We start from the raw sequence: 19,475 nt of genomic DNA, 5'->3' as shown, positions 1-19,475 counted from the left end.
GTACACAAAAATGCTGGAGAAATTCAGCGGGTGCAGCAGCATCTATGGAGCGAAGGAAATAGGTAACGTTTCGGCCCGAAATGTTGCCTATTTCCTTCCGTGTTTCGGCCCAAAACGTTGCCTATTTCCTTCCGTGTTTCGGCCCATAGATGCTGCTGCACCCGCTGAGTTTCTCCAGCATTTTTGTGTACCTTCTATGTTTCTATGTTGCTTTTTATAACATTGGCCGTAGACGCACACTGCCCCAATGCTAACTCCGCTTCTTGTTGTCTTTTGCAGGGCCTTGCCGGTGTGTAATGCTCTAGGATGAAGGTATGGAAGGTGGTGGTGGTGGCCTCTCTGCTCTTCAGCACCATCTTTTCGGCTCTGATATACAGAAACGTGTCCATTAGAGGGAGGACAATGGCTCCAGCCTCAAGCGAAGAACTTCAGCCTCAGGACCCGAGACTGCCACCCAGCCCCCAGTCTTACAAAGTGAAATGTAAGGGACCAGTAGCTTTCCCTGGCACATGTGTAAAGGTACATATAGGCCAGCTCATAGTAGCTGCATTGTATGGTACGAATACATTTCTGTTTCAGATTTACTGTTAGAGTGGCGCAGAAGACATGTTTATGTCTCTGTCTATGTTTCAATGGTTTCACTTGAATAGATACTGGATGGAGTGGATGTGGAGAGGATGTTTCCACTAGTGGGAGAGTCCAGGACCAGAGGGCACAGCCTCAGAATTAAAGGATGTACCTTGAGGGAGGAGGTGATGGGGGAATTTCTTCAGTCAGAGGGTGGTGAATCTGTGGAATTCCTTCCCACAGACGGCTGTGGAGACCAAGTCAGTGAATATTTTTAAGGCAGAGGTAGATAGATTCTTGATTAGTATGGGTGTCAGGGGTCATGGGGAGAAGGCAGGAGAATGGGGGTCAGGGGGGAGATATAGATCAGCCATGATTGAATGGCGGAGAAGACATGATGGGCCGAATGGCCCAATTCTGCTCCTAGAACTTATGGACATGAATCCAAAGACAATGCTGGTAGATATACGACTGATTTTCTTTCAGATGGTCCTCCTGATCCGAGTGTTAACCCTGAGCTAATCAGGAGAAGTAGAATGAGGATATGGAGAGAAAGCAGGAACGGGGTACTGATTGGGGATGATCAACCATGATCACATTGAATGGCGTTGCTGGCTCCAAGGGCCTAATGGCCTACTCCTGCTCCTATTGTCTATGTTGCTAAGTGTTTTTCATTCATCTCCTCAATAGGAGCCAAAAAATAGTAGATAGCCAAGTGGTAAAATAATGCGGAAATTAATATAATAAACATCGCTAGATGGAATAAACGAAGTAAGTAATGTGTAGGAGGGAACTGCGGACACTGGTTTAATGTTCTGTGTTCTGTGTTCCATGTTTCCCCCTGATACATCTGGGATGCTGCCAGGGGTGGTGAATCTGTGGAACTCTCTGCCTCAGAAGACAGTGGAGGTCAAATCACTGGGATGGATTTAAAAGAGAGCTAGATAGAGCTCTAGGGGGCTAGCGGAATCAAGGGGTAGGGAGAGAAGGCAGGCACGGGTTACTGACTGTGGATGATCGACCATGATCACAATGAATGGCGGTGCTAGCTCGAAGGGCCGAATGGCCTCCAACTACACCTATTTTCTATGTTTCTATGTTCTTGTTCCCACTCCCCAGTTAAAACGTAAAACTGATTAAAGAGGCAGATACTGCGGGATACTGTGGACCATGAGTCCAGTCGGGAGCTGAGTCACCTATCCTTTTTCGCCTGACCCGCTGAGTTACTCCAGCACTTTGTGTCTATCTTTGATGTGAATCAGCATCTGCAGTTCCTTGTTTCTGCCCTCATGAACTACCTGCATGTTCTTATTTGTCAATCTGGGCTGTCACCCGTTCGGTCATTATCTCGTTCCTAGTTAGTTCAGTTTAGTTTATTGTCCCGTGTACCGAGGTACAGTGAAAAGCTTTTGTTGCGTGCTAACCAGTCCAAGACCAAGGCCTAGTTCTCTTGAGCTGTGATGTTGCCACATTCTAAAACATGCGATCCACGTAACGCTCTGCTTCACTGAAGCATAGATTGAGTGTCAAACTTTAGACTATAGCCATTGGCGATACGACGCGTAAACAGGCCCTTCGGCCCACCGAGTCCATGCTGACCAGCGATCACCCTGTACACTAGCATCATCCTACACACTGGGGACAATTTACAATTCTTACCGAAGCCAATTAACCTGCACGTCTTCGGAGTGGGGGAGGAAACCGGAGCACCCGGAGAAAACCCACGCAGGTCACGGGGAGAATGGGGAAACTCCATACAGGCAGCACCCGTAGCCGGGATCGAACCTGTGTCTCTAGCGCTGTGAGGCAGCAACTCTACCGCTGCTCCACCGTGCCGCACTCATCAAGGACTTGACTCAAGATCCAATCCGTGAGCTTGGGCTACTGCAGTCGACCACACCTTCTCCACCTGAGGTCACCTTGGCCACGAGATGTCTCTCAGCAGTTCCTACTTGCCACAATTCCCAAATAACTTCCCGATGTCTATTTATCCGGCGGCAGAGATTAACCGGTGAAGTCTCGTGCCCGCTGGAGTCAGCCATTTATACCGTCTAACCAGAGAAAAGGACTGGACAAGCTAGATGCAGGAAAAATGTTCCCAATGTTGGGCGAGTCCAGAACCAGGGGCCACACTATTAGAATAAAGGCGACCGCAAGAAATGCAACACCTGTCCCTTCACCTCCCCCCTTGACTCCATTCAAGGACCCAAGCAGTCGTTCCAGGTGCGACAAAGGTTCACCTGTATCTCCTCCAACCTCATCTACTGCATCCGCTACTCTAGATGTCAGCTGATTTACATCGGTGAGACCAAGCGTAGGTTGGGCGATCGTTTCGCCGAACACCTCCGCTCAGTCCGCAAAAACCTACCTGACCTCCCGGTGGCTCAGCACTTCAACTCCCCCTCCCATTCCCAATCCGACCTCTCTGTCCTGGGTCTCCTCCATTGCCAGAGTGAGCAACAGCGGAAATTGGAGGAACAGCACCTCATATTCCGTCTGGGGACCTTGCGTCCTTATGGCATTAACATTGAATTCTCCCAATTTTGCTAGCCCTTGCTGTCTCCTCCCCTTCCTTAACCCTCTAGCTGTCTCCTCCCACCCTCCCATCCGCCCGCCCTCGGGCTCCTCCCACTCCTCCCCTTTTCCTTCTTTCTCCCACCCCCCATCAGTCTGAAGAAGGGTTTCGGCCCGAAACGTCGCCTATTTCCTTCGCTCCATAGATGCTGCTGCACCCGCTGAGTTTCCCCAGCAATTTTGTGTACCTTAGAATAAAGGGGAGGTCATTTAAGACTGAGGTGAGAAAAAACTTTTTCACCCAGAGAGTTTTATGAAATTCCTTGCCACAGAGGGCAATGGAGGCCAAATCACTGGATGGATTTAAGAGAGAGTTAGATAGAGCTCTAGGGGCTAGTGGAGTCAAGGGATATGGGGAGAAGGCAGGCACGGGTTATTGATAGGAGACGATCAGCCATGATCGCAATGAATGGTGGTGCTGGCCCGAAGGGCCGAATGGCCTCCTCCTGCACCTATTTTCTATGTCTATGTCTATGTCAAATACAAATGGTAATCGCTGTAACTGAAGGAGGGTCTCGACCAGAAACGTCACCCATTCCTTCACTCCAGAGACACATTCCTTCACTCCAGAGACACATTCCTTCACTCCAGAGACGTTGCCCGCCCCGAATTTTGTGTCGATCTTCGGTGCTAATCACTGATACAGGTTTAAAAGCTCCCAATTATTTTGGGCAAAGTCAGATCTTGAAGCAGCTTGAAACAGCCCTTCACATCTTGTTAAAGTTAATTACATTCATAGCTTAATCCCCTGTCGATGCCAATGTAACAAAGAGCTACATTTTATAGCTATATACTATATTACAAACAAGTTCACATAACCCAGCAACTGTTCACTTAGCTCCTCACTCCCACGTGCATCCTTTTACAGAATTATTTAATCATACACTAACTCATAGGTTCTAGGAGCAGAATTAGGCCATTCGGCCCATCAAGTCTACTCCGCCATTCAATCATGGCTGATCCATCTCTCCCTCCTAACCCCATCCTCCAGCCTTCTCCCCATAACCCCCGACACCCGTACTAGAAAATAGGTGCAGGAGGAGTCCATTCGGCCCTTCGAGCCAGCACCGCCATTCATTGCGATCATGGCTGATCGTACCCTATCAAAAACCCGTGCCTGCCTTCTCCCCATATCCCTTGTCTAATCAAGAACCTGTCATTCTCCGCCTTAGAAACACCCGTTGACTTGTCCTCCACAACCTTCTGTGGCATTGAATTCCACAGATTCACCACCCTGAAATAAAAACAGAAAATTATGGATAGAGTCTATACAGAGGGGACAGAATATGTTGATGGCCTTTCATATGTGCATGTTAGTTGCCACTGGAACCGTGGAATCTGAAAGTGCGTCATGGTGGCCCAGCGGTAGAGTTGCTGCCTCACAGCGCCAGAAACCCGGCATCGAACCTGACTACGGGTGCTGTCTGTACGGAGTTTGTCCGTTCTCCCCGTGACCGCGTGGGTTTTCTCCGGGATCTCCAGTTTCCTCCAACACGCTAAAGACGTGCAGGCTTGTAGGTTAACAGGTTTCAGTAAACATTGTAAATTTTCCCGAGTGATTGGGATAGTGTTAACTGTCCCAATCACGCTTGTCTATATATGGAGCGAAGGTATAGGTGAAGTTTCGGGTCGAGACCCGGAAGGGTCTCGACCCGAAACGTCACCTATTCCTTCACTCCATAGATGCTGCCTCACCAGCTGAGTTTCCAGAAGGGTCTCGACCCGAAACGTCACCTATTCCTTCGCTCCATAGATGCTGCCTCACCAGCTGAGTTTCCAGAAGGGTCTCGACCTGTCCCACCAGCATGCGACTGCATGCGGTGAGCGTGACCTAACGTGGTCGCTTGAGCCATACGGCCTCGCGGGGCCGGTCCCACTTCGATCGCCGGAGCCGTATGGAGTTGTGCGGAGCTGGTCCCGACATCGCGCGGGGCTCCGAAAAACTGACCGTGTTCAAAAATTCCGCGCGCAACAGCCGCCACGACCCCGTACGCACCGCCTCGACGGGCGTGCGCAGCGTCTTGACGCCGTACGTCACGCGCAAACTTCCCGCGGACTTCGCTCGATCTTCACGTCACTCACTCGACCTCCGCGCGGCCCCCGCTTCCGGGTTTGGTCGCGCTCGCCGCATGCAGGTCGCATGCTCGTGGGACAAGCCCTTTAGTGTACGGGGTGATCCTGGTCGGCATGGACCCGGTGGGCCGAAGGGCCTGTTTTCATGCTGTATCTCTAAACTAAACTAAACTAAACTAAATTACTCCTAGTGATCACATAACACTCCTTGGTTCTTGTTGTTGGTTTCTTGGTTGTCCAAAATATTCCAAATGGAATTTAAACTGGAGGTGGTGAAGGGAGGGCTTAAGCCAGAAAGGGTTATTGGGAAGAAAGAGCTACTTTAAATTTAGTTGCATCTGGTTGGGTAACTATAGTAGGGTGGAGATTATTCCATGCTTTAATTGTACGGGGGAAGAGCGAATTGCCGTACACATCTGTCTTTGACTAGACACCTGTCAATCGACTAGAAACGGTGAGCTGTATGTGGCCTGCATCGAGAGGGCTTATTGCCGGAAATTGAGTTAGTTTTTAAATCAGATTAATCAGATCATGAGGTTAATAGTAATGAATAATTACACACACCACCAGATTCAAGGACAGTTTCTTCCCAGCTGTGATCAGGTAACTGAATCATTCTGAACTACTATCTACCTCATTGGTGACTCTCGGACTATCCTTGATCCGACTTTGTTGGCTTTACCTTGCACTAAACGTTATCCCCTTATCATGTATCTGTACACTGTAAATGGCTCGATTGTAATCATGTATTGTCTTTCCGCTGACTGGTTAGCATGCAACAAAAGCTTTTCACTGTACCTCGGTACATGTGACAATAAACTAAACTAACTAACTAACTAACTAACTATCTAAGCTGGACAAAAATGCTGGAGAAACTCAGCGGGTAAGGCAGCATCTATGGAGCGAAGGTATAGGTGACGTTTCGGGTCGAGACCCGGAAGGGTCTCGACCCGAAACGTCACCTATTCCTTCACTCCATAGATGCTGCCTCACCAGCTGAGTTTCCAGAAGGGTCTCGACCTGAAACGTCACCTATTCCTTCGCTCCATAGATGCTTCTGGGTCTCGACCCGAAACGTCGCCTATTTCCTTCGCTCCATAGATGCTGCTGCACCCGCTGAGTTTCTCCAGCATTTTTGTCTACCTTCGATTCTTCCAGCATCTGCAGTTCCTTCTTAAACAACTAACTAAGCTATGTCGGATCTCAGTGAAAAGTTATAAAAATATTCAATGTGTGCTTCCTGGTGGGTTTTGAATGGGGGAAAAAGAGGGTGTGCTATGAATGCCTTGTGGAGTTCTTTCTTGAACTTGTAAAAACCATAAAGATAGGATATTGATAAAACTAAACTAATGAGGAAACGGGAGAGGTGCAAAAATGTGAGGAACAGAAATGTGAAATTCAGAATAGTTGGAACTAATCATATCATTATATGGAAGCATATAAAATTCTTTCAGGATTGGACAGGCTAGATGCAGGAAAAATGTTCCCGATGTTGGGGGAGTCCAGAACCAGGGGCCATTTAAGACTGGGATGAGGAAAAACGTTTTCACCCAGAGAGTTGTGAATCTGTGGAATTCTCTGCCACGAAAGGCAGCGGAGGCCGATTCACTGGATGTTTTCAAGAGAGTTAGATTTAGCTGTCAGGGCTAACGGAATCAAGGGATATGGGGGGAAAGCAGGAACGGGGTACTGAATTTGGATGATCAGCCATGATCATATTGAATGGCGGGTGCTGGCTCGAAGGGCCGAAGGGCCTACTCCTGCACCTATATTTTCTATGTTTCTATGCATCGACCGTTGAACCGTGGCTAATCACAGAATAGCAGCAAAGGGGATGTACCTCCTTTACTCATTTCCAGTTAGTGAGTCACTGGATTTTATAGCACAGAAGGAAGTCATTATGCCAATTATGACCGAACCATTTATCTGAAAAAGATTATCCCAAACCCTTTCTCTAAATTCCTTGCATTTTAAAATCCATTTCCCTTTTAAAGGATGGGACAGACGCTGCCAGTACACACTGCGATTTCTGTTGGAATCGTCTCCTAATAGCTTTTAGTATTAAATTAAATTGACCTGATCTCTCCTTTGCCTTTGGTTTGTAACTCCCGGTTTACTGACCGATGGAAGGTTTAGTGTGGGTTCTCTCCGCGATCTAGTGAGTTTTTTCTCCGGGAACTTCGGTACAAAGACGTACGGGTTTGTGGATTAGTTGGCTTGCGTTCAGTAAGATTGAACGGCAGAGTAGGCTTGATGGTCTGCTGCTATCACCTATGAACTTGTGAACACCAGAAACTGTCGGATTCCGTTGTGCATAGTTGGCATGGAACTCTACATGGAACTCTACCAAAGACTCACAGTGAAGAATAAATGCCTGTGTTGGAGCTGTCAAATGTCCACTAGGACACTGTTTACTCAACAATGCAACACTGACTGACAGCTCACCTCATTAACCAGCACCGCCATTCAATGTGATCATGGCTGATCATCCCCAATCAGTTCCCCGTTCCTGCCTTCTCCCCATATCCCCTGACTCCGCTATTTTTAAGAGCCCTATCTAGCTTTCTCTTGAAAGCATCCAGAGAACCGGCCTCCACCGCCCTCTGAGGCCGAGAATTCCACAGACAGAGCTGACTCGATGGGCCGAAGGGCCTGTTTCCGTCCCTTTATTTCGAAAGCTAGAACTAAAAGAAAACCTAAAACTCTCGTTGTCAACCACATGGGCTGAGTATTTCTAAACTCAGGGATCCGCTATTTCACTCCAAAACGAAAATGACTACATTGGAAAAATGTTGGATAAAAGTGCTTTTGGATGTCATGTGGTTATGGTTAGGCACTGTATACATTCTTCCTTTGGTATTAAAGCTTTTCTCTTTAGTGTCCATGTTGCTTAGGTACATCTTTTGCAGTCAGTAATATGATCAGGAAATCGTAGTCCTACTTGTAACTTCTAATGGAAGACTTGGATTCAACTGAAGTTTATGCAGACATTCAGGATTCGACCATTCTCCAATTTAGTTTAGTTTCGTTGAGAGATACAGCGCGGAAACAGGCCCTTCGGCCCATCGAGTCTGCAATCGCTGACCAACAATCACCTGGACATCAGCGCTAAACTACACACAGGGGGACAATTTGCAGAAGCCAAATATCCTACAAACCTGCACGTCTTGAGAGTGCGGGAGGGAACTGGAACCCCCCCGGAGAAAGCCCACGGGCAGACTGTGTACAAACTCTGTGCAGACAGCACCCATGGTCAGGATCGAACCCGGGACCCTGGCGCTGTGAGGCAGCAGCTTTATGGGGAGAGGGCAGGAGAATGGGGTCAGGAGGGAGAGATAGATCAGCCATGATTGAATGGCGGAGTAGACTTGATGGGCCGAATGGCCTAATTCTGCTCCTATTCCTTATCACCTTTATCACCTTTACTGCAGTGCCACTGTGACTCATGGAGATAATTGGCAAGATAGCAGGCCCTTCAACCCTCCATGTCTGTGGTGACCAGCGATTAATCATTTACTTCAATGATGCAACAATCCTCTCATCATCGTCCCCCAGATTATAACAATCAGGGGCGGCACGGTGGCGCAGCGGTAGAGTCCTGACTACGGATGCTGTCTGCGCGGAGCTTGCACGTTCTCCCTGTAACCGCATGGGTTTTCTCCGGGTGCTCCGGTTTCCCCCCACGCTCCAAAGACGTGCAGGTTTGCAGGTTAATTGGCTTCTGTAAATTGGTAAAATTGTCCCTAGCGTGTGGAGTGGTGCGAGTGTAGGGGGTGATCGCTGGTGGACGCAGACTCCGTGGGTCAAGGGCCCGTCACCGCGCTGTATCTCTAGTCTAAAGCCAACTGTACACTGGGGAAGGTTTTACAGTGGTCATCCAACACTTTTTTATGCTGCCGTGGGAATTCATAGTCACACAGAGAACGTGCAAGCTCCACACAGACAGCGCCTGAGATCATGATTGAACCTGGGTCTCCCACACACCTTTGAGTAGCAGCCTTACTAACTGTACTGTTGTCCACCACAGTCCCCTACAGAGGGAGGAGGGGGGGGGGGGGATTTTAGTTTAGTTTAGTTTAGAAATACAGCGCAGAAACAGGCCCTTCGGCCCACCGTGTCCGTACTGACCAGCGATCCCCGCACATTACACACACTAGGGATAATTTTACATTTACACCAACCTACAAAACCCGCACGTCTTTTGATTTGTGGGAGGAAACCGAAGATCTGGGAGAAAGCCCGCGCGGGTCACGGCGAGAACATACAGACAAGCACCCGTGGTTGGGATCGAACCTGGGACTCTGGCGCCGTAACCACTGCAAGGCAGCAACTCTACCGCTGCGCCACCGTGACTGTGTGACAGTGTGCCTCTCACAATACAATCCCTCAACGAGGGCAGAGAACGCTGACAGCCTCTTCCCCAGCCCTCAGGCCCTGCGGCAACTATTTTAATTGGGGGTTTTTTTCAATCAAAAAGCGTCTTTCTATGCGCTTGCATTGTGGGAGGAGAATAGCTGGAGATATCAGCCAACTTTTAACAAGTCTATACTGTGTGGGCCATACAAAGTAACATTTATCACCAATCTAGAGCATAAAAAGGCAAGTAATTGGATTAGTCTCTCAGCTCTTGTCATGCTTGTGCGCCTGCCTGCCTCGTTGATTACTCCTACTTGACCTCTGGTTTATGAGGTGAGCTGTAAGTCAGTGTTGCATTGTTGAGTAAACAGTGTCCTAGTGGATGTTTGGCTGCTCCAACAGAGGCATTTATTCTTCACTGCCAGCCTGTGGTAGAGTTCCATGCCAATTATACATGACGGAATCCCACAGTTTATGGGTGTTCATAAGTTCATAAGTGATAGGAGCAGAATTAGGCCATTCGGCCCATCAAGTCCACTCTGCCATTCAATCTTGGCTAATCTATCTTTCCCCCTCAACCCCATTCTCCTGCCTTCTCCTCGTAACCCCTGACACCCGTACTGACACTCGTTAGAATTTAGAAGATTGAGGGGGGATCTTATAAAAACTTACAAAATTCTTAAGGGGTAGGACAGGCTAGATGCAGGAAGATTGTTCCCGATGTTGGGGAAGTCCAGAACAAGGGGTCACAGTTTATGGATAAGGGGGAAATCTTTTAGGACCGAGATGAGAAAAACATTTTTCACACAGATGTGAATCTGTGGAATTCTCTGCCACAGAAGGTAGTTGAGGCCAGTTCATTGGCTATATTTAAGAGGGAGTTAGATGTGGCCCTTGTGGCTAAAGGGATCAGGGGGTATGGAGAGAAGGCAGGTACAGGATACTGAGATGGATGATCAGCCTTGATCATATTGAATGGCGGTGCTGGCTCGAAGGGCCGAATGGCCTACTCCTGCACCTATTTTCTATGTTTCTATGATCAAGAATATATCTATCTCCGCCTTAAAAATATCCATCGATGTGGCCTCCACAGCCGTCTGTGGCAGCAAATTCAACAGAATCACCACCCTCTGGCTAAAGAAATTCTTCCTCAACTCCTCAAAGGTGTGTCATTTTATTGTGAGGCTGTGACCTCTGGTCCTAGACTCTCCCACCAGTGGAAACATCCTCTCCACATCCACTCTTCCCAGTCCTTTCAATATTTGAAATATTTTAAAGGGATAAATGTAAAAACAGCACAGAAGGCAATCTCGTCCCGTGTACATAATGGCTCTGCTCAATCAATCAATCTGTTTTATTTGTATAGCACATTTAAAAACAACTCACGTTGACCAAGGTGCTGTACATCAGATACAACGGTACACAGAGCTAACAATACATACATGAACTGTTTACAGCGCCCCCTCAGAGGGACTCAAAAACGCTAGGGAGTAGAAATAGGTTTTGAGCCTCGACTTAAAGGAGTCGATGGAGGGGGCAGTTCTGATGAGGAGAGGGATGCTGTTCCACAGTCTAGGTGCTGCAACCGCAAAAGCGGGGTCACCCCTGAGCTTAAACCTAGACCGCGGGATAGTTAGTAGCCCTAAGTCGGCCGACCTGAGGGACCTGGAGGTGGAATGGTGGGTTAGAAGATTTTTGATATTTGATATGGGGGAGGGGGGGGGGGGCAAGCCCGTTAAGGGCTTTGTATACGGATAAGAGGAGCTTGAAGTTGATTCTGTACCGTACAGGGAGCCAGTGGAGAGAGGCCAGGATCGGGGTGATGTGGTCCCTTTCACGGGCGCCCGTCGGAAGGAGTGGGTGGAGGGATGTGGGCGGAGAACGTCGCCCATTCCTTCTCTCCAGAGACCCTGCCCCACCCGCTGAGTTACCCCAGCATTTTGTGTCCACACGAAACTGGCTGGAAGAATGGAATGGAATATATTATTGTCACATGTGACCAGGCAGAGTGAGATTCTGTGCTGCGTACCCAGTGTATACAAATAGCCACCACCTACGGCACTGACAAAGTTACCAAGCATGCCGGCTCCTTCTTTTGTTCTCCCCCCCCCCCATAGCGGTTCCCCCACCCCCCCCCCCAAACATCGCCCCCCCCCCCCATAGCGGTTCCCCCCCCCCCCCAAACAGCGGTTCCCACGCCAAGTCCCCATTGTCTGTAAATTACCAGCCATCAATCTGGGAGGAATCCCAAACAAAAACATGATAGAAACATAGGAACATAGAAAATAGGTGCAGGAGGAGGCCATTCGGCCCTTCGAGCCAGCACCGCCATTCATTGTGATCATGGCTGATCGTCCCCTATCAATAACCCGTGCCTGCCTTCTCCCCATATCCCTTAACTCCACTAGCCCCCAGAGCTCTCTCTAACTCTCTCTTAAATGCATCCAGTGATTTGGCCTCCACTGCCCTCTGTGGCAGGGAATTCCATAAATTCACAAATCTCTGGGTGAAAAAGTTTTTTCTCACCTCAGTTTTAAATGGCCTCCCCTTTATTCTAAGACCGTGGCCCCTGGTTCTGGACTCGCCCACCAGTGATGCGATGTATCACTGGTGGTTTCTCTCATCACTTATTTTACTGCTTGTGCAAAAGTTTGTACGCCTGTATGGTCGTGGGAAGTCTCCTCAGTCGCCCAAAGAGTCGTAGCGTCTTTCTGGACGCCGCTGGATTTTCAACTTGTTGAAACATTTTCGGCGACAGTGGCGAAAAATGGGTTTGACGCCAATGAGCATAGCTTGTCGCCAGGTGCTGTTGTAGCTTGACGTAGGTGCTGTCGTAGGTTGTCCCCAGGTGACGTAGATTGTCGCCAGGTGCTGACTTTGGTGAATTCCATTGTCGTAGTTGCTGGCTGTCGCCTAAAGATCGCCCAAATGGGACAGGCCCATGAATTGTCCCTGGTATGTGTAGGATAGTGCCGCATAGACAGGTTAGTGTGCGGGGATCGCTGGTTGGCGCGGACATGGTGGGCCAAAGGGCCTGTTTCCACGCTGTATCTCTAAACTAAACTACATTCTAGGTCGAGTTTCTTCCACTTCACCACATTACTGTTGAACCAGTAATAGGGGTTTAAGGCAGAGATGGACAATTTTGTGATTAGTACGGGTGATAAGGAATATGGGAAGAAGGCAGGGAACTGGGATCAGGAGGCAGAGATCAGCCATGATTGAATGGCGGGGTAGACTTGATGGGCTGAATGGCCTAATTCTACTGTAACTTGGACTATAAATTCTACTCCGATAATGTGAACTTGTTCAGCTGGAAAGACTGCCCTGGGGTTTGTACACTGTGGTCATGTCTTTACTCTACATAGTGCATTATGATATGAAATGACAATCAAAATATTATGTTGCCTCTCCTTCCTTCATTTGCTCTCACCAGAAGGGATTGTTCCACAATACGATATGTATTGGCTTTAGCTGAATCTCTGCAGATTGAACGTTGTGGCTGTGGTATCTGTGGAATTCATTGCCTCAGACGGCTGAGGAGGCCAAGTCGATGGATTTTTTTAATGCGGAGGTAGATAGATTCTTGACTAGTACGGGAGTCAGGGGTTATGGGGAGAAGGCAGGAGAATGGGGTTAGGAGGGAGAGATAGATCAGCCATGATTGAATGGCGGAGTAGACTTGATGGGCCGAATGGCCTAAATCTGCTCCTATCACTTATGATCTTAACTCATCCTGTAATGTACGACCAGGACGAGTGGGCTTAACGCTAGGCATTTCTCTCCATGTTCTTTCTTCTTGGTTTACAGAGAGCTCCGAATCCCTAAGCATGAATTGCCCTCAATATACAGTATATATATATTTCAGATATGTGTAGGAAGAAACTGGAGATGGTGGTTTAAACCAAAGATTGACACAAAACGCTGGAGTAACTCAGCGGGACAGGCAGCATCTCTGGAGAGAAGGAATGGGTGACGTTTCGGGTCGGGACAACGTCTTCCGACTTCAATGCTTCAATGTCATTCCTTCTCTCCAAGCTGCCAGAGGAGGTAGTTGAGGCTGGGACTATCCCAACTTTTACGAAACAATTGGACAGGTAAATGGATAGGACAGGTTTGGAGGGATATGGACCAGATGCGGGCAGGTAGGACCAGTGTAGCTGGGACATGTTGGCTGGTGTGGGCAAGTTGGGCCGAAGGGCCTGTTTCCACACTGTATCACTCTATGACTCGATGAGTAAAGAACAGAGAATATAACATGACAGAAACGTTGTGACAGAAATATTATCTGCAGAAACTCGAGGAGAGTTTACTCCACTACATACAAGCCATGTTTGTTGGATCAATCTAACACTTATTCTTTGTGAAATAACACAGATGCCTCTATTTTGGTCAGCAAGTATTTTTTTTTTTTTTTTTTTTTTTTATTAGAAGTACGGTAAGTTACAGTAATACACAACACATATGTCTTAATACATTTTTTTGTACCGCTTCATTTTTTAAGCTTTAAGAAAAAGATAGAAGTAAAGAAAGTAAGGAAAGTGCGCAAGAGTCGTGAAGGTGCAAGAGAGTGTTGAGAAAAGAAAGCCCCTTAGAAAAGAAGTTAGAGAAGGAAGTAAAGAAAGAAAGAAACATAGAAACATAGAAATTAGGTGCAGGAGTAGGCCATTCGGCCCTTCGAGCCTGCACCGCCATTCAATATGATCATGGCTGATCATCCAACTCAGTATCCCGTACCTGCCTTCTCTCCATACCCTCTGATCCCCTTAGCCACAAGGGCCACATCTAACTCCCTCTTAAATATAGCCAATGAACTGGCCTCGACTACCCTCTGTGGCAGGGAGTTCCAGAGATTCACCACTCTCTGTGTGAAAAAAGTTCTTCTCATCTCGGTTTTAAAGGATTTCCCCCTTATCCTTAAGCTGTGACCCCTTGTCCTGGACTTCCCCAACATCGGGAGCAATCTTCCTGCATCTAGCCTGTCTAACCCCTTAAGAATTTTGTAAGTTTCTATAAGATCCCCTCTCAATCTCCTAAATTCTAGAGAGTATAAACCAAGTCTATCCAGTCTTTCTTCATAAGACAGTCCTGACATCCCAGGAATCAGGAATCAGGAATCAGGAATCAGTCTGGTGAACCTAGAAAGTATAATTATTATTATATTTCATCTTCTGAGACATGAGAAATGAACTATTCTACCTTGGGAAGTAGGGTTTGATTGATTGATACTTTATGTCGAAAAACATTATTATAAAATTGTTAAGTTCATGAAAAATGTTCATCAGGAAAAGTAAAGGGCCTGTCCCACTTACGCAATTATTTTCGGCGACTTGCCGGCACCCGTCATAGTCGCAGCAGGTCACCGAAAATGTTCAACATGTTGAAAATCCAGTGGCGACCAGAACAAGGTACGTCTCTTTGGGCGACTACTCACGACCATACAGGCGTCACCCCGCCACGTGTCGCCTGTACGGCCGTGAGTCGTCTCCTCAGTCGCCCAAAGAGTCGTAGCGTCTTTCTGGTCGCCGCTGGATTTTCAACGTTGAATATTTTTGGCGACCTGCAACGACCTATGGCGGGTGCCGGCAGTCGCTGAAAAAGTCGCGTAAGTGGGACGGGCCCATAAGGGCCATAGATTCAACGTTAATGAGAAATTGAGGCATATCGTACTATTATAAATGATTTCATAGAAACTAAAACACAGCTTTAATAATCAGTCTGAAGAAGGGTCTCGACCCGAAACGTCGCATATTCCTTCGCTCCATAGATGCTGCCTCACCCGCTGAGTTTCCAGAAGGGTCGAGACCCAAAACGTCACCAATTCCTTCGCTCCATAGATGCTGCCTCACCCGCTGAGTTTCTCCAGCATTTTTGTCTACCTTCGATTTTTCCAGCATCTGCAGTTCTTTCTTAAACATAGGGATCTGAGGGGTAACTTTTTCACACTAAGGGTGGAGGGTGTTTGGCAGGAGCTGCCAGAGGAGGCAGTTGAGGCTGGGACTATCGCAACATTTAAGAAGCACTTAGACAGGATAGACTCAAAATGCTGGAGTAACTCAGTGGGACAGGCAGCATCTCTGGAGAGAAGGGGTGGGTGACATGGATAGGACAGGTTTGGAGGGATATGGGCCAAACGCAGGCAGGTGGGACTAGTGTAGATGGGACGTGTTGGTGGGTGTGGACAAGTTGGGCCTGTTTCCACGCTGTATCACTCTCTCGACTCCATGACTATGATTGATTTGCCTGTGTGGATCTTATGTTGAGCGACTGTTTCACTCGACTGTTTAAGAAGGAACTGCAGATGCTGGAAAATCGAAGGTAGACAAAAATGCTGGAGAAGCTCAGCGGGTGAGGCAGCATCTATGGAGCGAAGGAAATAGGCAACGTTTCGGGTCTCGACCCTTCTTCAGACCTATTCCTTCTTTACTCCAGATTTACTCCTTATTTTTGTGTCTATCTTAGATGGGTGGACAGGATAGGTTTAGAGGGGGTTGGGCCAAATGCAGGCAGGTGAGACTGGTGTAGATGGGGCACGTTGGTCAGTGTGGGCAGGTTGAGCTGAAGGGCCTGTTTCCACGCTGTCTGACTATGACTCTCTGTCCTCTAGTTCTTGATAGAAACATAGAAACATAGAAAAATAGGTGCAAGAGTAGGCCATTCGGCCCTTTGAGCCATTCAATATGATCATGGCTGATCATTTACAATCAGTACCCCGTTCCTGAATTTTCCCCATATCCCTTGATTCCTTTAGCCCTTAGAACTAAATATAACTTTCTCTTGAGTCAATGGATACTTTCAAACCAGAGAAAGGTAGATTCTTGATTAGTACGGGTGTCAGGGGTTATGGGGAGAAAGCAGGGGAATGGGGTTAGGAGGGAGAGATAGATCAGCCATGATCGAATGGCGGTGTAGACTTGATGGGTCGAATGGCCTAATTCTGCTCCTATCACATGATCTTATGACTTTTTCACAGAGAGTTGTGAGTCTGTGGAATTCTTTGCCTCGGAGGGGGTGGAGGCGGGTTCTCTGGATACTTTCAAGAGAGAGCTAGATAGGGCTCTTAAAGATAGCGGAGTCAGGGAATATGGAGAGAAGGCATGAACGGGGTACTGATTGTGGATGATCAGCCATTGAATGGCGGTGCTGGCTCGAAGGGCTGAATGGCCTACTCCTGCACCTATTGTCTATTGTCTACTGGCTATTGACTTAACATAGAAACATAGAAAATAGATGCAGGAGTAGGCCATTTGACCCTTCGAGCCTGCACCGCCATTCAATATGATCGTGGCTGATCATCATCTCCTCAAGGTATCCTGTACCTGCCTTCTCTCCGTACCCCCTGATCCCTTTAGCCACAAGGGCCACATCTAACTCCCTCTTAAATAGAGCCAATGAACTGGCCTCAACTACCTTCTGTGGCAGAGAATTCCAGAGATTCACCACTCTCTGTGTGAAAAATGTTTTCCTCATCTCGGTCCTAAAAGATTTCCCCCTTATCCTTAAACTGTGACCCCTTGTTCTGGACTTCCCCAACATCGGGAACAATCTTCCTGCATCTAGCCTGTCCAACCCCTTAAGAATTTTGTAAGTTTCTATAAGATCCCCCCTCAATCTTCTAAAATTCTAGCGAGACTCAACCTTATGTATTCCTGCAACGACAGATGGCACAATGGGCTAAGTGTTCGGCTGGCAACCGGAAGGTAGCCGGTTCGAATCCCGCTTGGAGTGCATACTGTCGTTGTGTCCTTGGGCAAGACACTTCACCCACCTTTGCCTGTGTGTGAATGTGTGTGAGTGATTGGTGGTGGTCGGAGGGGCCGTAGGCGCAGATTGGCAGCCACGTTTCCGTCAGTCTGCCCCAGGGCAGCTGTGGCTACAGAAGTAGCTTACCACCACCGAGTGTGACTGAGGAGTGAATGAATAATGCGATGTAAAGCGCCTTGAGTATTAGAAAGGCGCTATATAAATCCCATCCATTATTATTATTATTACCCTATCAGATGAATGAAAAGAAGAATAATAAGGGCTAACCTTGTTGCTCAGTGCTAATCTACCTGCTTTCTTCCAGATAAAAACATGTTTAAAAGCCACACGGACGAGGAGGCTCAGGAGTTGGTTCGGGCTTTGATCCAGAGGTACAGGCGGTCGCCGGACTGGAGGCGGAAGACTCGTACTCACTCGCGGGCGTCTCTGCGGACCAAGCGTGCGAAGTCGCGGGCCACCAAAGGCTGCTCGCTGAAAGAGATCAACGTGACGGTCAGCGACCTGGGCATCTCGCAGGTGTCGGAGGAGGTGGTGCGCTTCAGGTACTGCGCCGGCTCCTGCGACTCCGAGAAGAAGTTCTACGACCTGACGCTGAAGAACCTGCGCAACTCCAAGCTGATCAAGAAGGAGGTGAGAGCCCGTCCCTGCTGCCGGCCCACCCTCTACGACGACGACGTCTCGTTCCTGGACGTCAACTTTCGCTACCACACACTCCGGCAACTCTCGGCCAAGGAATGTGGCTGCGTCTGAAGGAAAAGTGTCGGATACTCCGATCCCTTCTTGGAAGGAGCAGGAACAACAAAAAATACACATCAGACAGACCTCGTTTGGGCTCAGGGTCTTGGTTCTTGGTTTCTTGGCCCTCCAAAATATTCCAAATGGAATTTAAACTGGAGGTGGTCCTGGTCACTTTCCACGGTTTCCTGGCGAGCGCTGGGTGGAAGGAGACAACGCATCTGGAAGACAAGAGGGGGTGATGTCTGACCACCACCCCCCCCCCCTCTCTCTTCTAGAGAGGTTCAGATCTGCAGTGCCTCGTGAAGGAGCAAGTGTATCCAACACATGTGCCGCAACGCCGTTGTTGGCCGTGACCTGCACTGGAGAGACCACCTCAATGGCCAGACGCGAGGAGTGGGGACGTGGACTTACTTGTGTTTTGCAATTGACACTCTTCACCAAGTCTAGTCGTCATGGATTCCAGAATGCAGGGTTGTGATCCAAGGGTTAACATCTGTGCCTATGGAATACACTTTGAATAATTCACCACTAACCCCATTCCCTTCATTCCTCTCTCTCTCTTTCTCTCACTGTCTATCTCTCTATATCTCTCTCTCTCTCTCTCTCTCCATATATCTCTATATCTCGCTCAGATTATGTCCATCTCTGATTCTCTCTCTCTCTCTCAATATATATATATCTCTATCTCTCTGATTTTCTCTTTTCTCTCTCTCTCTCCCCCCCCTCCCTCTCTCTCTTTCTCTGTCTCTATCTGCGATTCTCCCTTTCTCTCTCTCTCAGATTTTCCAAGTGTCTATCTCTCTCTCTCTGATTCTCTCTCTCTCTCTCGCTCTCTCTCTCTCTCTCTCTCTCTCTCTCTTTCTCTCTCTCTCTCTCTCTCTCTCTGTGTCTCCGACTGCCTCTCTCTCTCTCTCTCAGATTTTCTCTTTTTCTCTCTGTCTCCCCACCCCCCCCCCCCCCCCCCTCCCCTCTCTCTCACACACACACACACACACTCTCTCAATAGAACCAATTCTCATTAAACCAGTCACTGGTGCAGAACTATGAGCGGTCCTGCTCAGAATTTATTGTAAAGAATTGTAATACTCTGTGTGTGTGAGTGTGGAATGACTGATAAGCAGATAAGCAGGCCCCTGTACATCAGAATAACCTTCATTCCATGGTTTTGAGGATGAAACCAGACACATTATTACAGGGTTGTATAGGGTGGCAATGGCAAACTGTTGCATTGTTTTGTAAAAAAAGATTCAAACCAAAGTCTATTAAAGTCTAGTGAATGTAGGATGTAAATTCCACCAAGTTAGCCGTTGGCACAAAAGCGTTAAAATCCAGACTTCCGCAATGTGACCTGGTGAGGTGTCAGATTATACAAACACCCACAATATGAGACAAAACTGGTGGAA

At 48.0% G+C, this 19,475-nt stretch overlaps 1 protein-coding gene across 3 annotated transcripts; it reads left to right on the top strand.

Moving 5' to 3' along the window:
* Positions 1 to 280: 280 nt before the first annotated feature.
* nrtn (neurturin) lies at positions 281 to 18,718 on the top strand. 3 transcript variants are annotated; one of them, XR_004416271.1, is made up of 3 exons: positions 281 to 481; positions 17,639 to 18,172; positions 18,234 to 18,718. XR_004416271.1 is itself a non-coding variant. In XM_033047167.1 (2 exons), exons 1-2 carry the CDS (start codon positions 307 to 309, stop codon positions 18,082 to 18,084), a joined length of 621 nt encoding a protein of 206 aa, XP_032903058.1. In that variant the 5' UTR covers positions 281 to 306; the 3' UTR covers positions 18,085 to 18,718. The 3 variants fall into 3 exon arrangements, 1 of the variants encoding a protein (XP_032903058.1); XR_004416272.1 differs by having other exon boundaries at positions 348 to 519; XM_033047167.1 differs by having other exon boundaries at positions 17,639 to 18,718.
* The last annotated feature ends 757 nt before the right edge of the window (positions 18,719 to 19,475 follow it).

Source organism: Amblyraja radiata, chromosome 29, assembly GCF_010909765.2.
Source record: "Amblyraja radiata isolate CabotCenter1 chromosome 29, sAmbRad1.1.pri, whole genome shotgun sequence".
In the NCBI taxonomy this organism is placed as follows: Eukaryota; Metazoa; Chordata; class Chondrichthyes; order Rajiformes; family Rajidae; genus Amblyraja; species Amblyraja radiata.
Note: the sequence above shows the minus strand (reverse complement) of the source record. Positions and strands in the feature narration are given on the sequence as shown.

Coding starts and splice junctions, on each gene's coding strand:
- nrtn (XM_033047167.1), top strand. CDS start 307: ATGAAGGTATGGAAGGTGGTGGTGGTGGCCTCTCTGCTCTTCAGCACC. Junction 482..17,638: donor CCAGTCTTACAAAGTGAAAT/GTAAGGGACCAG, acceptor GCTTTCTTCCAG/ATAAAAACATGTTTAAAAGC.